This window comes from Cyprinodon tularosa, unplaced genomic scaffold, assembly GCF_016077235.1.
Source record: "Cyprinodon tularosa strain WSP-4 unplaced genomic scaffold, ASM1607723v1 ctg71, whole genome shotgun sequence".
NCBI classification, from domain to species: domain Eukaryota; kingdom Metazoa; phylum Chordata; class Actinopteri; order Cyprinodontiformes; family Cyprinodontidae; genus Cyprinodon; species Cyprinodon tularosa.
The window spans coordinates 897,176-914,474 of record NW_024039463.1 but is presented as its reverse complement, the minus strand read 5'-3'; the positions used below and the strand labels follow the sequence as shown (position 1 = coordinate 914,474).

The 17,299-nt window shown below is 37.1% G+C and overlaps 2 protein-coding genes across 2 annotated transcripts in view; both read right to left on the bottom strand.

The window, feature by feature from the left end:
• cers3b (ceramide synthase 3b) overlaps window positions 1-17,299 on the bottom strand; it is a 38,665-nt gene that overhangs the window by 11,419 nt on the left and 9,947 nt on the right. The window lies entirely within an intron of this gene.
• Window positions 9,753-17,186, bottom strand: cfap161 (cilia and flagella associated protein 161). Its single transcript, XM_038268768.1, has 8 exons — window positions 16,832-17,186; window positions 14,812-14,901; window positions 14,514-14,731; window positions 14,351-14,432; window positions 11,595-11,630; window positions 11,383-11,505; window positions 11,212-11,285; window positions 9,753-9,950 (listed from the first exon to the last, which is right to left on the bottom strand). Exons 1-8 carry the CDS (start codon window positions 16,901-16,903, stop codon window positions 9,782-9,784), a joined length of 864 nt encoding a protein of 287 aa, XP_038124696.1. The 5' UTR covers window positions 16,904-17,186; the 3' UTR covers window positions 9,753-9,781.

The following is a 17,299-nucleotide window of genomic DNA, read 5'->3' as shown; positions in this document are numbered from 1 at the left end:
AGTTCGCAAAAATATTTACTGTTTTTCTCCATGATCATACTTTTATGGTAAATATCTATTTGCTGAGAATTAAAATTTTTAGTTCTTATCATTATCAGTTACCCTTTTTGTTTCCCTGGAAAGAGAAAAATTCAAATCAGTCAAAACAATACACTCCTTCATCTCTACAAAGGGTAAGTCAAATTATTAATCTGAGCTTCATTAAAAGTAAAAAAGATCAATCTCTATGCAAAATGTTAAAATCATGACACAAAGATATTTCACACAGATGACGAGTTCAGCTCTTCAGAATCAGGGTCAGTCAAAGCACACATTGAAAAGTTGGAGGATTTAATATCAGCGCTCCTCTTCCCCAATGGTAGCTGAGATGACCCGATCATCAGAGTTCATTCTCTAATCCAGAAATCTCTGCCAATACTTACCATCAGCCATCAGGTGGTCATCTAACAAAATACAACACATTTCCCTTCTAATTCATGTCGTATAATCAAATAATCAAAAAGCCAAAGCTGATGTCAGATATCTTCAGGTGGGCGTCTTCATCTTTCTGTTGATGTTGGTCCCTTATACAGGCGACATTTTGAACGTGATTCAAAGGGTGGTCTGCAGAGCAGCTGGTCCTCAACACATCAGGTGGAGTACTGATGTGTTAATTAACCAATCAGAGGGGATTATTCTGCCCCTTTATTCTGATTTGCTTTGTTGAAGCTCTTCCTGGTTCCTTCCTGATGAGCTCAGATGAGCTCTGATCACTTTCTTTTGATGACTTTGAGCCACACCTCCTCGTGCTGAAGGAAAGAAGGTCTTTCATGAGGGTCTCCAGGCACCTTGGTCCGTCTGTAAAGCCGTTTATGACTAAGGGGAAAAAAAGGTCTTGTAGGTAATTTTAATGTGTCACCTGTCAGTCCTAGTCTGGCCAGAGGTCTGGTCCGTTCTGTGGTCCAGGAAAGGGTCGACACGTCATGAGCTCATGAGGAGGAAAACTGGGAGTCAAAGTTACCAACATGCTGAATTAAAGGAGCTGAGGGAAGGACAGATCAGATGTCATCTTACCCTTTCACAAACAATAGTAGATAAAAAGTAGCTTAAAGAACTTCAGATTAAAATTTGAACTTTGTCACAAATTGTTGTCGGAAAATTTATCTTTCTTCTATTATATATTAATTTATCTATTTACTCACTATAAAAGTTTTCACTCAGTCTGTTTCTCTCTCAAGGCCACACATTTCTCTCCAGGCTGGTGTTTGTAGACCAGGCCTTGCTTTTTTCCATAACAAATCAGATTCTTTCTCAAGGTTCATTCATAACATGTTACTGTTAACCAAAGTGTGTGTAATTTGTTTTGACTTTGACTACTTTTGCAGTGTTCTAAGTAGGGGGTGGGGGGGGGCAAACCCTGCTCTAGCAGAACAGAGCAGAATGCTGTACCATAAGGACTGTATGATGAACTGTTCTCTCTTTGCAAAGATATTAGTAATTCTGCTGACTGAGTGAAATCCATTGATCTCCGTTTATTTAACTAGGGTGCATAGTTGAATACTTTTTCCCCAGACAATTTGGCGTTGTCAAAGCAGGATTCTCTTTGACTGATTTTTTCTGAGGACAGCGATTTTCAGAAGTGTCAGGTACCACCTGGATGAAGCAGTCTCCCGGCCTCAATACCCCGTTAGAAGGTTAAGGGAGTGAGGACTTCTGGCATCGAGGATCAACCCACTCATCGGTTACCATCCAATGGTAACCGATGAGTGGGTCGTTTGGTTCCATTGTTACCCTGTAATGTCTGAAACCTGTCTATGATTCTGAAGGTTGGTCATTAAAGGGGGGGGATTGCCGTTAAGAGGGGGATTGTCTCCTTTAATACCTGAAACCTGTATATGATTGTTAAGGGTTGGTCGTTAAGAAGGTATTGTTCACCGGCGGATAAGTGCTTCATTCCTCTGTGATGGGGTGGGGGGTGTAGTATCTAGAAGGGATCATATCTATGATTGAATTGTATGTTTTTGGAAGCTGGAATCTGAGTCCACCACCTCTGTTTAAAGTTGTTTTTTCTCTCTTAACATAGATGGCTTCCTTCACGCCCCTCTCAAACCACCTATTTTCTTTATCCAGAATGTGGACATTCTGGTCCTCAAAAGAATGTCCTTTGTTCACAAGGTGTAGATGTACTGCGGAGTCTTGTCCAGAGGAGGCCGCTCTTCTGTGTTGGGCCATGCGTCTGTGGAGAGATTTCTTGGTTTCTCCAATACAACACCTACCCATAGTACACCTACACCTTGTGGACAAAGGACATTGTTTTGACGTCCAGACATTTGAATTGAGAAAGCTTCCTGGAGAGGTGGCGAAACGTCTTCAAATCTTAGAAACCAAGTCCAGTGGGTATTTTTTGAACTTTTACGGAATGACTATGACCTGGATGACTGAGAATTTTCATCAGCATAAGGAGAATCATGCTTTGACAACACCAAATTGTCATGGGAAAAAAGTATTCAACTATTCATCCTAGATAAATAAACGATTTAAATCGATCCTAGATCGATCGATTTATTCATATCTTTGCAAAGAGAGAACAGTCATCATGAAGCCCTTAATAGCACAGCATTCTGCCTGGTTCTGATCTGGGCAGCGTTCGTTCCCCATTACTTATAACAATGGAAAGTAGTCAAAGTAATAAATTACACACACTTTGGTTAAACAGTAACATGTTATGAATAAACCTTGAGAAAGAATCTGATTTGTTGTGGGAAGAAGCTATGTCTGGTCTACAAACACCAGCCTGCAGAGAATTGTGTGGCCTTGAGAGAGAAACAGACAGAGTGAAAACTTTTATAATGAGTAAATATGATAAATTAATAGTTAATAGATGAGAGATAAAAATTTTCCAATAACAGAGGCGTACGCTAAACTTTGCATTTCTTACATTTTATGGACATGCTCTGGCCTTGCGGCGGATGCAGGAAACTGCCATCTTAGACATAGGGAGCATCAGATAAAGTCTAAAGGGGCATATGTTTAGGATATATACTGTAGGAGGGAACCTAAAGGTGCAGTGTGTAATAATTACAGTGATTTACTGACATAATCAGTATAAATAATGTAAATGTGTTATTTATTATCACCTATGAACTGAAAGTCTCAATTTTTATGTTTGCCTTGCCTAAGAAATTTATGTTTTGTAATTACAAAATTTGTGGAGGCAGATATATTTTGTGCAACGGCAGCGCAGAACTGTCAAACAAGTTACTCAAAGATTGCCATTATGATCGAATGGAACTGCTGCAAGTTAGGCCTAAATACAATCCTTCAAAGACTAATAAAACACTATTTAAAAAATTATCTATGTAAATTACAGTTCCACAGGCCACGACCAGCAACTGGCTGGTTATTATGAAGAAGACCAATTAAAATTGCCAGTTGCATCTTTCTCCTTCCCTCGGCCGATGTTTGTTTTGGTCAGAGTGCCCAACAGAGGGGGAAAAATCAACTGGGCAACTGACGTTGACGGTTTAAAAAAAAAAAAAATTTGTTCCAGGATTTTTGTATTATTTTGAGGCTTAATGATGTCCCACCAGGATTATATCTTTCTTCAATTAAGCTTCGATGACCACTGTTTTGTTCTTAGGCTGCCAACTGTTGGTGCATACACAGCGATATATGATGCTACAAAGATGTAATATAGAAGAGGAGAAGAAAAAGGAAGATAGTTGAAGTAGCATCCTGGCCTGGGATGCTTTACTTACAAGAAGAGCAAGTTAACTTTCATTCTACTGCTTCCTAAAATGTAATGAGTTTCATATTTTAGTCACATCTTAAAAATGTAGCCAGTGTATAATGTATTGCATTAAGACATATGACTTCCTGGTCCTTGCCCTTACCTAACTGCCAACACTTTGAATGACACTTATGTGGTGACTGTGGGCACACTTCCGCTGTGGCTTATCAATTTGGACAGAGCCCAAGTCTGTGTTGGTTTAGCCATATGGTTGTCATTATTATTTCTTGTTATAAAAAAAATAATAAAACAGTTTATTTTTATATTTATTCTAACAATGCTCCAAGGAAGAGACAGGAGCCAACAGCATCATCGATCCTTAACAAACAAAAACCCTTCTGAAGCTTTTTATAAAGAAAATCTCCCAGACCTTCAGAAATGCGGCTGAAATCCTTTGGGTCGCTTCAGTAAAGTGTTATGCAAGTTTACATTCCACAAAAGATTGTAACATCTCAGTCAATTGAACTTTGACCTGACCAAGATAAGGTCAGTACACCTGTCCCATAATTGAAAGTCTTAAACCACAGCACAGAATTTCACATTTCCACAATGGTGACCTGGTTATTATATACCAAATAACCAAGAATAATGACAGTGAGTTCATGCTTCCTGCTTTTTCCTATTACATTCTTTGTGCACCAAGTGATTTGTGCACAGAGCAATGTTTTGATTCTTAATGTTTATAATCCTCAGTTTGCATAGGCTTCTTATTCAACAAGAGGCAAGGCAGATCTATCTCAAAAATAGCCAAATTGCTCTGTTCATATATCCATTGTCTTACATAATCTGCATTATCATTTAATGATTTTGAAATGCAATTTCAACATGAAGTTTTATGGAGTTAAGCCTCATAGCATAACCCGGAGATCTTAAATAATATAATAACAAATAGAATATGCATATATATATTTGAAGTGGTGTTTGGTGCCCGTGTGAATATTGCTCATATAGGCTGGTTAGGGAGGGGCTCCTACACGTGTTGCTCTCTGAGTACAATGCAGAACCAAAGTGAATATCTGTAGAAAAAAAATGTTAAACAGTTTCTATGAATAACATCACCCGAAACCCACTATAGGGTGTAAAAAGGCATAAAATGTCAGATAATCTAATTAAACTCAGTTTGTTATTCTTAGCATGAAATTACAGCAAGTTCAACCAATTCCCATTAAAAAAGAAAACAAAACAAAACACCAACAATAATCCACCCGAGTATTTTAATGAGCAGCGTTAAACTCACCTCTCAGTAGTTGCAGAAAAGTAGCAGGGGACAAGGTATCCTCTCTTTCTTACTTCTGGGTATGTACTTCAACCTGTATAACTGGCTGCGTTCAGCACCCTGTAGTGTATTTCAATTTGCATACACGGCTGTGTGGAGACATATGGAGGACCGTGTGTGTGTGTGTGTGTGTGTGTGTGTGTGTGTGTGCGTGTAAATATAAAAAAGTTGTATCATTTAACTATATAAAACCCAGATAAACATTCTTTCTTAGCTGTATTTTGTAAATCTTCACGTGAACCCACCTTGTAGCAGGTGATGACGCACCAGTTCGACAGCAATCTATTTTACATTTATGATAACAGTCCTTTTTAACTCCTGACAGTCTGTGTGGGTTTGTCACAGTATAACCATGTGCGTGTTAAACCCTGAGTGAGTAATGAGTTGAAAATTATGCTTTTGGACAAGTGAGACACACAGCATTCAAAGTCTAACAGCGCTTAGTGGGGATGTTAATGTGCAATATCTTTAGGGTAAACTGGAAATGAGAATCATCTTTCAAAAGCTAAGGAAAAATGGCAGATGTGGTTTAAATAGGGGTTGAAGAAATATGTTGTATAGGTTAATAAGGCAAGAGAAGAAACCTGAAAAATGTCGCAGAAAGGAAAGAAAAGATGGGATTTGGACATAAAAGATAAAAGATCAAAAAATATGACAGCATACAATAGGAAATAGCCCTTTATCAAGGACTTTCAATTGCTTAGTAGGTTAAAATTACCTGTACCTAGCATGGGGTCAAATATGTGCCAAAAACTCAACTACCCATTTACGTGTTAATGCAATTCAAATTGTGTTTTAGATTTTCTTTTCTTTTATCACATTGTTTATTAACTGAAAATTGCATTTGCAAATCGTTTCTCATTTGTGCCCAACATGTACTTAAATATACTGCAGCAGTAGCCTACTCAATATGAAAAATGTATATCAATTCCAAGTTTAGAAACTGCTTTGCACATGTTTTTTTTTTTGTTTTTTTTTTAAGAATCTAATTTATTCTCATAGTCTGTGGACCCCTACCTTTGTGCCCCTCTGATTCTCACAAAAATAACAGCTAAGCTCCACCAGTGGTAATTCATACAAAAGCAGAACAGATCCAGTATTGATTGCCTATACTTTGTAGCAAATAAGCTTTGCATAGGTCTAATGTAAGTTCTAAGTGAACACGTTTTGGCTTGTATTGACTCAGGCGATGTAAGGTAATTGGTTTGGAATGTATGCACTTAGTAGTGCTTGTTGTCTCCGGCCTTATCTTTAATGTATCGCGTGTGACACCTCATTCACAAGAACTCCTTCAAGGACTGTATCAGGGAATTACAACTCCGACAAACATTTCCTGTCAGTGTTGTAATTTCTAACGACTTTGTTGGGCTGCAGCATGATGGACTGCTCCCCTTTGTAATCCATCAGATCAATGCTTTAAGTGAAAAAGAAAGTGCTGGTACTCTTTTAATTGCCATACAAATAATGCAACAGAAGCAAGGGTAATAATTCATACAGATCTATTAATCTATTGATCAATGGTTTTACTCTACAGAAATTGAGGGGAAAAAAAGGACAAAGTCTGTTCTAAATCAAATCTAGAGGAGCCAAATTCAAAGAGTCATGAATCCAGTTTTATTAATTGAGAAAATAAATATTTGCTAATTATATTATCATGTTTATATAATATACTATAACGTTTATACAATATATTTAGCAAAAATGTATTTTCTCAAGTGACAGCAATATGCTTCAAAACTATGGTTTTAACATTGAAATAAAATAATTAAGAAAATTAAAGATGGTTTAAGATGTTTTTTCTTCGAATAGGGCCTTACCTCAACCAGCCAACATTCCTTCCACACAAGTCACACGCCATGCCTAAGGCACAAAGCAGTGATGGAAAAAAACAAAAAAAGTTTGCATGAGAAAATCCTAATTTAGCAATCATAATAGCTAAAAGGCAATGCACAGATCCGGCATGAATCATGTGAGGATTGCTGCACGTCAAGTTTTGATGGTGGTTGACGGATCAGACATGAGGGGAGGTATATGTAAAGCTGGCTTGTCGACTTCATTTTCTTTTTAATTAAATTTTTTTATAGCTGTTTTATTGTCATTACACTGTCACAAGTACGGAGCAACAAAAAAATTAATTCTCTGCATTTAACCCATCCCCTTGGGCAGGCTCGGACTGGTAATCTATGGTGGGCCTGTCCTAATTTCAGTGTGCGAGGTCCGGCCTTTCTTTAATCATACCGGCCCCAACACTTACTCTCCGACCAAAACGCCTACCTGTGACAGTAAAAAAACTCAAGGAGCTCAGTAAGTAATACAATATTGACTACCTAAATATTGCATGCAGTGTACAGTATAGAGCCCTTCCTTGTCATGCACATCCTTGTGACGGTTGGCATATGGTGTAATTTTCTATTTCTTCAAACTGTAAAATCCTTGCAACAAACTAAATTATAATAAAACCAAAATGCTGTCTTTAAACCAAAATATGATGGACCTCTTATATTTGGCGAATTTATGTCTGAATATTTTGCAAAAATATGTTGCGGTGCATGATGGGGTTTTGCATCTAAAGACTAATCATTCTAATGTGAATGAGCAATGCAAACACAATCCATTGCTTGCTAGCAGTGCTGTCAAGGTGTGTTAAAATGTGTGGATTAAAGTGGAAACTGGAATAAATTGCAACTTGCAAAAAGTCCCATGATCAAGAAGACAGCGTCAAGGTAGACCGTTTGGTTTTTTATTTTGCCAACCGGGACATGTTGACTTGGGCTCACAGGTTTTACTTAAATGGGTTTGCACTGGAGAGTGGGAAAATCACTGTAATTCACGTTATTTCAATGCAAGATGGAAGAATCGTGTGATGCTTGTAACCTAGCGTGAAGACTTTGAAGGCATTCAATCGACTGTGACGGCTGTGTGTCAAGGTTCACATTTCACCACATCACCACTACTATTCTTAATAGTAGTAGTATCAGTACTTTTGGTTTCGTTGATTTCGGTCTGTTGACTGATGGAACCATGGTGTTTACATTATTCCATTTCATTGCCCACATGCCACCTAGACTCGCAGTGAATGCTTACACACCACTGAGCTTTCATTTATTCATTCTTGAAGAACTGCCTCTCTTCCTCTATATTGTATTGTTTAATGTTGGTGTTTTTACAACACTCAGGCTTGTGTTTCACATTTGAGATGCATGGTTTTGACTGTGGTCCATAAGGGGACAGGATGGAAAAATGCCAGGGCCGAAAATCATTCTCAGTCCGAGCCTGCCCTTGGGGAAGAGTGGGCTGCCATGGTGCTTGCATGGGGAGCATTGAGGAGTTAAGGGTTTTTGCTCGGAGACCCAGAGTGGTAGTCTGTGGGAGTGGGGCTCGAACTCAGAACCTCTGGATTCCAATGTCTATGCCCTGACCACTAAGCCACCACTCCACAAATTTTATTGTGTTTTGCGGATTGCGAATACTAAACAGCTTTGGAAATAAGCCTGCTTGGGAGCACAAATCTGACTGAGCCAGACCTGTTTTCTGACTTTGACAGGAATTTAACAACATTTAAACAGCATTTAAAAACCCAACATTAAACCTATTCAGAAGAGGTGAGAAAAAACAGGCTTCATATTTTTATAAAAAACCATGCTCATTTTCTTTGACAGTGAATCAGGAACTGCTCGTTTTCTATAAGGAACGTTTTTGCTGCATAAAAGCCGCTTAAAGAAAGCATCCTTATCACTAACCAGGTGCATAACTGATTAGTGCATGTTGGTGTCAGTTGCTGGACAGAATCTGGTTATGGTTTAAGAGTGTGTCCTATGTAAAAATCTAATAAATCAGAAATTATTAGAAATATTTGTTATGGGTGTGCAGGTGGAGCAGCAGTTAGCATGCACAACCCATGTACGGAGGCCTTAGTCCTTGAAGCGTCTGACGCGGGTACGAATCCGACCTGTGGTCGTTACAGCATGTCTCTCCCCCTCTCTCATACCCCCTTTAATGACAGCGTACTGTCGAATAAATGAGCCACTAGTACAGCAAAAACAAATATATATATATGTGTATATATATATATATACCGTATATATCTGTTATACATGGTAAATGCCTCCAGAAGATTTATGTCACACGTCAACTGCCTACTGATGATATGATGTGAATCAGCGTTATATTAATATAGCGACATGTCTTATTTGTGTGATGCAATTTCCTTTATAACGGAGCTTTAATTCTAAACAGTTTATCTCCTATTTTTCTTGATGGAATTAACTAGAGGGACTTTCTTCTGGTCACAAAAAAAAGAGCTTTTTCCCTTTTATTTCAGTAACATTTTATCTGGTAGCTTTACTGGTATCAAGTAAAATGTACTTTTAGTACATTTTTTTTTGGTACTCTTTCCACCTCTGTGTAGCTTAAACCACTGCACGGTAGTGACCAGGTGCTTGAGACACCAATAACCAGAGGGGCGCACCTATTTTTACCTGAAAATAGGATCGTGGAACACTTTAGCTTTTTAGTATTTTTTTTCTAATCCAGATTAATAGTGATGGTTTGTGTTTGGATGTATCATATAACCCTATCACAGTAAATATAATGCAGCGAAGAATCTCCTTGAGGATAAAATAAAAGTCATAATCTAGTTAGAACAGATATCTTTTATTGTGAAAATGTCATGTATTTTCAATGGTGTTTGGTATGTTAAAATAATTGGAGGTAGTAGATGGAAAGCCTGGATATGTCTAGGTGAACTGCTGGTCTTTTGTTGCTGGTTGGACGCCCCGCAGTAATACAAGTCCATCCCCTGCAGGATCAGAAGTGCACATGATCCAGTGATTGGCGTCCTGTTCAGCTTTGTGGGAGTCAAGAAATGTGTGAGTTGTCACTTCATATTCTTTCCCATCAGCAGTCCTGTAAGAAATTTTTTTTTTTTTTACAGTTAAGTGCAACATAAAAGCCACACAAGGGCCAATCTCTTCATCACAGTTAGCTTTTAAACAAAGGCAGTGGAACATATTTCCCCTGAACCCAACTTTGAAAGAAACTGCCTTTTGGGAACTGCTGGAATCACAGTAAAACACCCTTATATAAATCACATTCTGTATTTACAATATCAGTAATCAGTATTTTCAGAGAACACCATTACAGTATGACAGCATTTTTAAATTTATAGTTCCTCTGTAACAAAGCAATAACATTATTGGCATGTTTAAGAACATCACAGAGTTTAAAATCATAACCACATTTCGGCTCCTGAAAGTTTCTTAAACATTTATTGTGTTTGTTTTAATGGTTCAGGGTAAGGTGTGTAAAAGCTTTAAAATAAATCAATCTTTTGTTGCACTAGCATGATCACAGTGACCCCAAAGGGCTTCAGAGACTTGGTATATACTATTGAAGGCTTTGTTTTCTAGTTTATTCAGCAAAACTAGGAAACAACTTAGTTAAACTATTTACAAAAATGTCCTAAGATAAGAGGATGCTTTAATGGCTCTCTCCAGTGTGCATTGAGCCTGCATACTTCACATTGGCCTCATCAGCTGCACATTCAGGGGTTTTTAAAAACTGGCCAGTCATAAGGATAACCACTGGCATGGCTTGGCCCAGGATTGACTGATTTGGTACTGATTGGTCTGACAGCTCACACATCAAAGTCGTTAGTAACCCTTTTGTCGATCAGCGGGTGGAGTTGGGTATAATATCACAGACAAGTAAAAGGTCATTTTATCATTATCTTGAGAATTTATAAAGGTGACTTAAGTTTTGATCCATAATTTTCAAGGTCAAGATACTTCACCGTAGGCCAGAATAATAAATGCTCTATTTATCACATTTGTAATACACTCTACTAATAAAAATATGTAAATAGTTTAACATTCGATGTTTTCTAATGCATGCCCTCTAGATGTCGCCATAGAGGCCACTGGAAAGTAATGTGAAATGTGAAAAACACCGGCTTTGAAGTTGGGCTGAGCACTGACTGTCAATAAGCCATAGGACGCAAAATAGCTCAAAGTCTGGAATCTTTCTTTTTTATGTGTGTGTGTGTGTAAAATGGTGATACTTTAGTTGAAATATTATTTGTAGAAATAACAATGCACTGTAAAATCACAGTCCTTAAAATAACTAAACCATCTTTAGTTGGAGTTTATAATAAAGGTTGGAAAAATACCACAGAAGCTGATCCCCCAGAAAAGCAAGGGCTTGGTTCGTCTTGCAGTGTATGATCAGCACCTTCTCATTAGCCTGTAAAACAAGCATGGCAGATACAGTTAATCTAATATCTTACAGGCAGCCTTAAGAGGTACATTTATCTAACATAAGAAAGCAGTTAATAACCCACAGGAACTGGCTGACCCTCATATTCAAGTCTTTCTTGGGGGTCAAAGTGCACTATCTTCCACCATGACAGGAAGCTTGTGCTGTCATCCAGATACACTTCTTGGAAGCCAGACTTCTTTGCATACTTCAAATAAAAACACAGTATTTATTGCAGCAGATGTTTTTTTGCCTCATAGTTTTTCAGTGAACATTGTGTAATAAAGATTGACGTACCTTTTGGAAACCTTGTAGATCACTGGTCAAGTAAAGCTGAGGCAAAACATTAACAGAAAAAAAAAAAAAAAAAACAGTAATAAAGTGAAAGATTAAAGATTGTGTTAAGGTAAGCTAACATCCTCATTAAGGCAATACAAAGCTTACTGGACCATTGTTTCAAAGTTAAGCTGTTATGTACAAGTTCCTATATAGTAGGGAAGTTAACTCACATTATAAAGAGTTTGTGTTATGCTACAAAACACAACAATAATTTGTCATTCCCTCCCCCCAATACATTACTGACTGCATAATGAAGGCGTCGAGGTGTGACTTCAACCCTTTCCAGGTAAACTCAAGGTTAACTTGCCCTTAGGTGTCAATTATTAAAAAGACTCCATTCACATAACACCCTTTCTTCTAAATAGATAAGCATAAAAATGTATTTGCTAAAATCAGAGTAGTATTTAAGGCATAGCATTTTGCTTTTATCATTTTAGCGTTTATTAGGAACCAACACTGTGAGATAATAAATTGTTTGATCAGATTTTACAAAAAAATTGTAAAAAAAAAAAGATTTTTTTTTTAGCAGATTGAGTGAAAATAAAAGTTGACCAAAATATGTTCTGTGATGTCGACTAATTTAAATTGTACCCAGTTGTGTGATCTGGGTTTTATTTGATTTTTTCTGTGCCTACAGATTTATAAACAGAGCTCAGTATGGTAGAGAACAGGAAAATGTTAATATATTCCTTAAATTCCATAACTCAGCTCCTCTCTAACCACAGGTGTGTGGATCCAGGGTAAATCCCTTCTAGACTAGTGACCAAAATCATCTCAGACATTGTTCTGTAAATTTTTTCAAACAAAGTTAGATTAGAGATTGAAGTAACAGACATGAAAACAGCAAAAATCCCATGTTAAACTGTAGAAAAAAGGGCTCTGGTAGGCCATTGTACATCTACTATGTCATTTAAAGAACTAAAAGGTGAATTTGTTTTATTATTTTTTTTTTAAACAAATATAGCACTAAATGTAAATGTTACATTTTCAGGTAATGTCAGGTAAAACTGATTTGAGTAGCAAATGTTAACTGTTTTTTTTATATTTTTATTATACATTTAAATAATTATGTAAGTTGAACACAATGTTTACACTTATGCCTTCAAGGTCCCATATTATGCAAGATTCCTTGTATAAAATTTTTTTTAACCGTCATGTGTCCCGGAATCTGTGTCTGAGATTCAAAAATTAAATAAAAACCTCTCTGCACCTCTTAGCTACGATGAGATCAAAATGGTCTGTTTGAAAATCATTCCCCTTATGATGTCATAAGGGGAAGGCGCTGTCCAGAGCAGCTGTAGCAGCCCATCGGTCAAGCTATGGCCTTCATCTACCGTAGTGTTTCATGCTCCTAGCCCCGATCTTTATGAACTCTGACTATTTTTTACGCTTGCAGGTTTTGGGTACGTGGCCTTCGGGTCGACAGGGCGTGGAAAGCCAAGACTGCTCATCCAGTGGAGGGTCGAACAAGGAGATATTTGGTACATGCTTTCTGCCTAATCTGAGAGGAATTTGCCTGCAGTACGACAAGAACATGCTCTGGAGGATTCATTGTTAATATTTTCAAATGCAGCATAATGTGGTACCTTTTAACTAACGTAAACAAAAAAAAGAAAAAACAGCTATGCCAATTAAAAAATGAATAATATGCATAAAACACACTAACAAACAGCAAAATAATACAGAGTTGGCTTCTTAGAAGTTGAGTTCATTGCCAAGATATAAAGATAGAAGAGAAAAAAACTACTGTAGTCTGAATATTGGGTACGTTAATCGATATACTGTTCTAAAGTTTTGGTACAGCTAATCTAACGGATCATTTAACTTTATATTTTGAGTAAATTTGGAATATCCTGAGTGCTCTTACTGGTGTGAAAAAGCAGAGGAGATCCATTAAATAAGATGGGTCCAGACTATTAGAAGTTTTGAAAGCTGATAATAAAACTTTAAACTAATACAGATAATAGGACAGAAGCATTTACTCATTTTAATGCCACTTAAGAGACAAGCTGCAACATTGTCATAGTACTGAACTTACACCAGGAAACACAGTAGAAGTAAATATGATTAGATATGAGCTTTTGGTGTAAATGCATGCAATCTTCCAAAGTTCATATACCTGATTCAGATGATCAGATTTATAAATATAGGTATAACATACAGATGCTGTTTATTTATACTGTTTGGATTGATAAACGGTAAGAAAGACAATAGATGTGAGCTGCTCTTTTTAGTTCCTATAGGTTACATAATGGGTCTAAAGAGTGGTTACATTTGGGGAAAGGTGATGGTGCCGTGGTAGGGCACACAACCCATATACGGAGACCTATTCCATTCAGTATGCAGATGCACATTACACTTGTTAATGGGGAGGTCTGTAACTCATACATTCAGGCGGGATGACATAAAAAACAAAAAACAAAACTGTAGCTGTGTTTATACCTTATCTAGCTAACTGACTTTGAATCTATTTATACAAATGGCCTGTACTGACTATGTTTTTCTATATATAAAATAAATGGGAAGTGCCATGAGATGACCTTTGAGCTACTGTATATAAACAAAATTTATTTTAGGACTTCCTGACATTCCTAAGCCATGACAAATAAATATTATATAATCAAAGTAACATTAGTGCATTGGTTTGAATACAAAAACAGAAGTAATAGATCAACACTGAAAGGGAATTAAGCTCCAGTAAAGGTTTCACTTACTCCTCTAGCAAAGCCCCCTGTTGTTCTCAGTGCAAAAAACTGGTCAAAACACAGAGTGGATCCTTCAGGGCTGCCGTCGACACTGTACCACACAGACAAAATGAAATACTGCCAAATGGTGCAGGTTCTAAGGTTTCTGTTGAATTCCTTTCTGGGTGCTTACCTGGTGATGATAAAAGCAGTGCGAATGCAGGGCTTAATTTCTCCTCCTGCGCTGACTCCACAGGGTGTCTTGATGCCTGGTGATGGTGTCTTGGTAACACTGTTTATGTCGGCATTGATACTGAGAGAGCTGAACTGCCTCTTTTCTCCTCCTATATTCACCAACATCACGGTGTCCCCAAAATGCAACTGTCCATCGTTTGACACAGAGAGATCCACCTGCACATGTGGACAGACTGTCAGCGCAGCTTCCCATGGGTCACTAGAAGAGCTTTGAAATGAGCTTAGATCAATATTACCGGCCGCAAAATGTTTTCTTTCAGGAAGTCCACTCTCTGGACAAGAAGTTCTCCCTTCTCCTTCTTTTCAAAATATTCCCTCATTGCCTCCTTGGAAAACAATAAAATATGCAGTTTTTCAGTACAGCTTCATGTTACTTGTTATTACAAGGTAATTAAGTTTACAATCATCTTTACAATCTCTGAGAATATGTTAGGTAGGAATAATGGGATCAATACCAGGGAAGATATTTTTACTGATTAACAGCAGAGTGAATTCTTTTTTGGAAAAAAGTTGGGTTGCAACATTTATCCTAAAAAGTAAGTAAATAAAAGTGCAATCTATTACTAATTGATTCAGGTTTAAAGGGAATTATTCGCACTGGTTTTATAAGCTATATAATCGTATAACTGAGAACATGAACTTATCATAACGTCATCACCTTATGTACCAATGTAAAAATGCCTCAGATAATTTTATAACAGGATTTTTATTGAAAACAGGACAAAATCTCACTCGAAAGTTGGGCTTGAGTTTTTGATTAAGAAATGCGGGGTCTTGAGATCTACTACAGAAATTAAACTAAACAATACACATTTTTTTAAGTTCTAAAAGATATAGGCCTACCAGACAACGCTGGCACCACTTTGTGGGTCAGAAGCTGTAAAGTAACCAGCTCTATTATTGGTTAGCCTGCCAACCCTGTTTCCAAAAATGACCAATGAGAGAACATCTGAGGAGCAACTGTGATTGGTTTAGCTCGTTCCCAGAGACTAGAAGGGTCATGGAAAAGGTAAATGGAGGCCCAATCCCAAATCAGTGCCTAAACACTACCCCTAAGCACTTAAAGTTTGAGCATTCCTTTGGTGACTCTGGCTGTGCCCGAATGTCCGCCCTAATCACCATACAGGGCACTATATAGTGGTTACACCATTTTAAATGAGTGTCCTTACGTCTAGCCTTTTAATTGTAAAATGTTACATTTAAAATGGGTGTTTTTCCTTTTCACTGACACTTTTGGTCCTCCATAAAATGTGGCTTAAAATAGTGCAAAAATAACTCCATAATAAGCCAGACTTCAGCTGATGACTAGAGTAGGGCAAAACTAGTTATCCATAGAAACTTATTCCTCTGCTGTTTATCAGTTAAGAAAACATGAAGCAAATTTAACCAAAAAATAAACAAAAACAAACATTAAATGAGGCTACTGATTTGCATGGAGTCCTTGTTTGTACTGTACGACAACTCGGGTAGATTACATTTACAAGACGTTTCTTGCTCTGCAATTTATTAAGGGATATCAAAGTTAGCTTTATTTTTATTGTTACAACATTTAAAAAAAAATGGCATTTCAAATTGGACTAAGTAAAAAATAACATTTCAGATAAAATTCGATTGTGCATAGCTTTCTAATTTTAGTTATCATTCCGCTGATTCTTTTTTTATTGCTGTTGATTAGATTAATCTAATGTGCCCACCTTACTGTAGGCTCTAAGAAATGTGGCTAAAACATTGATACCAAACTATTAAAAAGCTTTTTTTTTCACAAAATAAAACATTCGTACTTCACCTTCAATTCTAGACCAAGGGTCACCAACCTTTTTAAGGCTTAGAAGCTACTTCATTGGTACTGAAGTACAACTAATACTGACCTATGAAAAGGAGGAATCAAAGTTCATCTAAACTTCATGCATTATAACAACAGGACTATTTTTGTTGTTCCTTTTCATCTCTAATTTTCGCTTAGATATTGAAATTTTGAAATCTCTATAAATGTTTAAATACACTTTAAGTTTAATATAATGATGAACTATATAAATTATTAACAAAGACCAGCAGAATTAAAATTTTAAAAAGCCCACTGGTGAGTTGTTCAGTTTTCAGAAGAGGCTGAAAGTAGAGGTCCTTGAGGGCCCCTTGGCCCCGCGCTGGTGACCCCTGTCCTAGATGATGCACGTGCCTCTGCATCCTTAAAATTAATATATATGTTAACGTGATGGCTAGCTCAGATAACACGCCCTCTATTTATTTTCAACAAACCTCCTCTATGAGCATGTCTTCATTCCAGTTTCCTGTTTTCGCCCGAGGCCGATTGATTCTCTTATAAGACATTTTAACAACAACAACAAAAAAGTTGAACAATCAAAACAAAGAAAATATCCAGTAAACTGTCAGACTTCAAACGCTAGACGGTTTGTGTAACGGTTTCTATAGCGACGGTTCCACAGATCACGGCTCCGGCCGGTTCATATCAGCTGTCACTAGAGGGCGTGCTAGCACTACAGTGGGCGTCCATTATTTCATTGCCAGCCTCCCACATTGTTAACATGGAAACTATAAATACTGATTTACAGTGTCCTAAAAACAAAAACAAAATCATAACATGTAATAAATACATATAGCCTGATCAACCGATGCAGTATAAAGTTTACAGTATAAACTTGTGATTTTAAGAATCAAAATTACCTTCTTTTTTTAATTATGCCAGTTTTTATCCTCATATAAAAA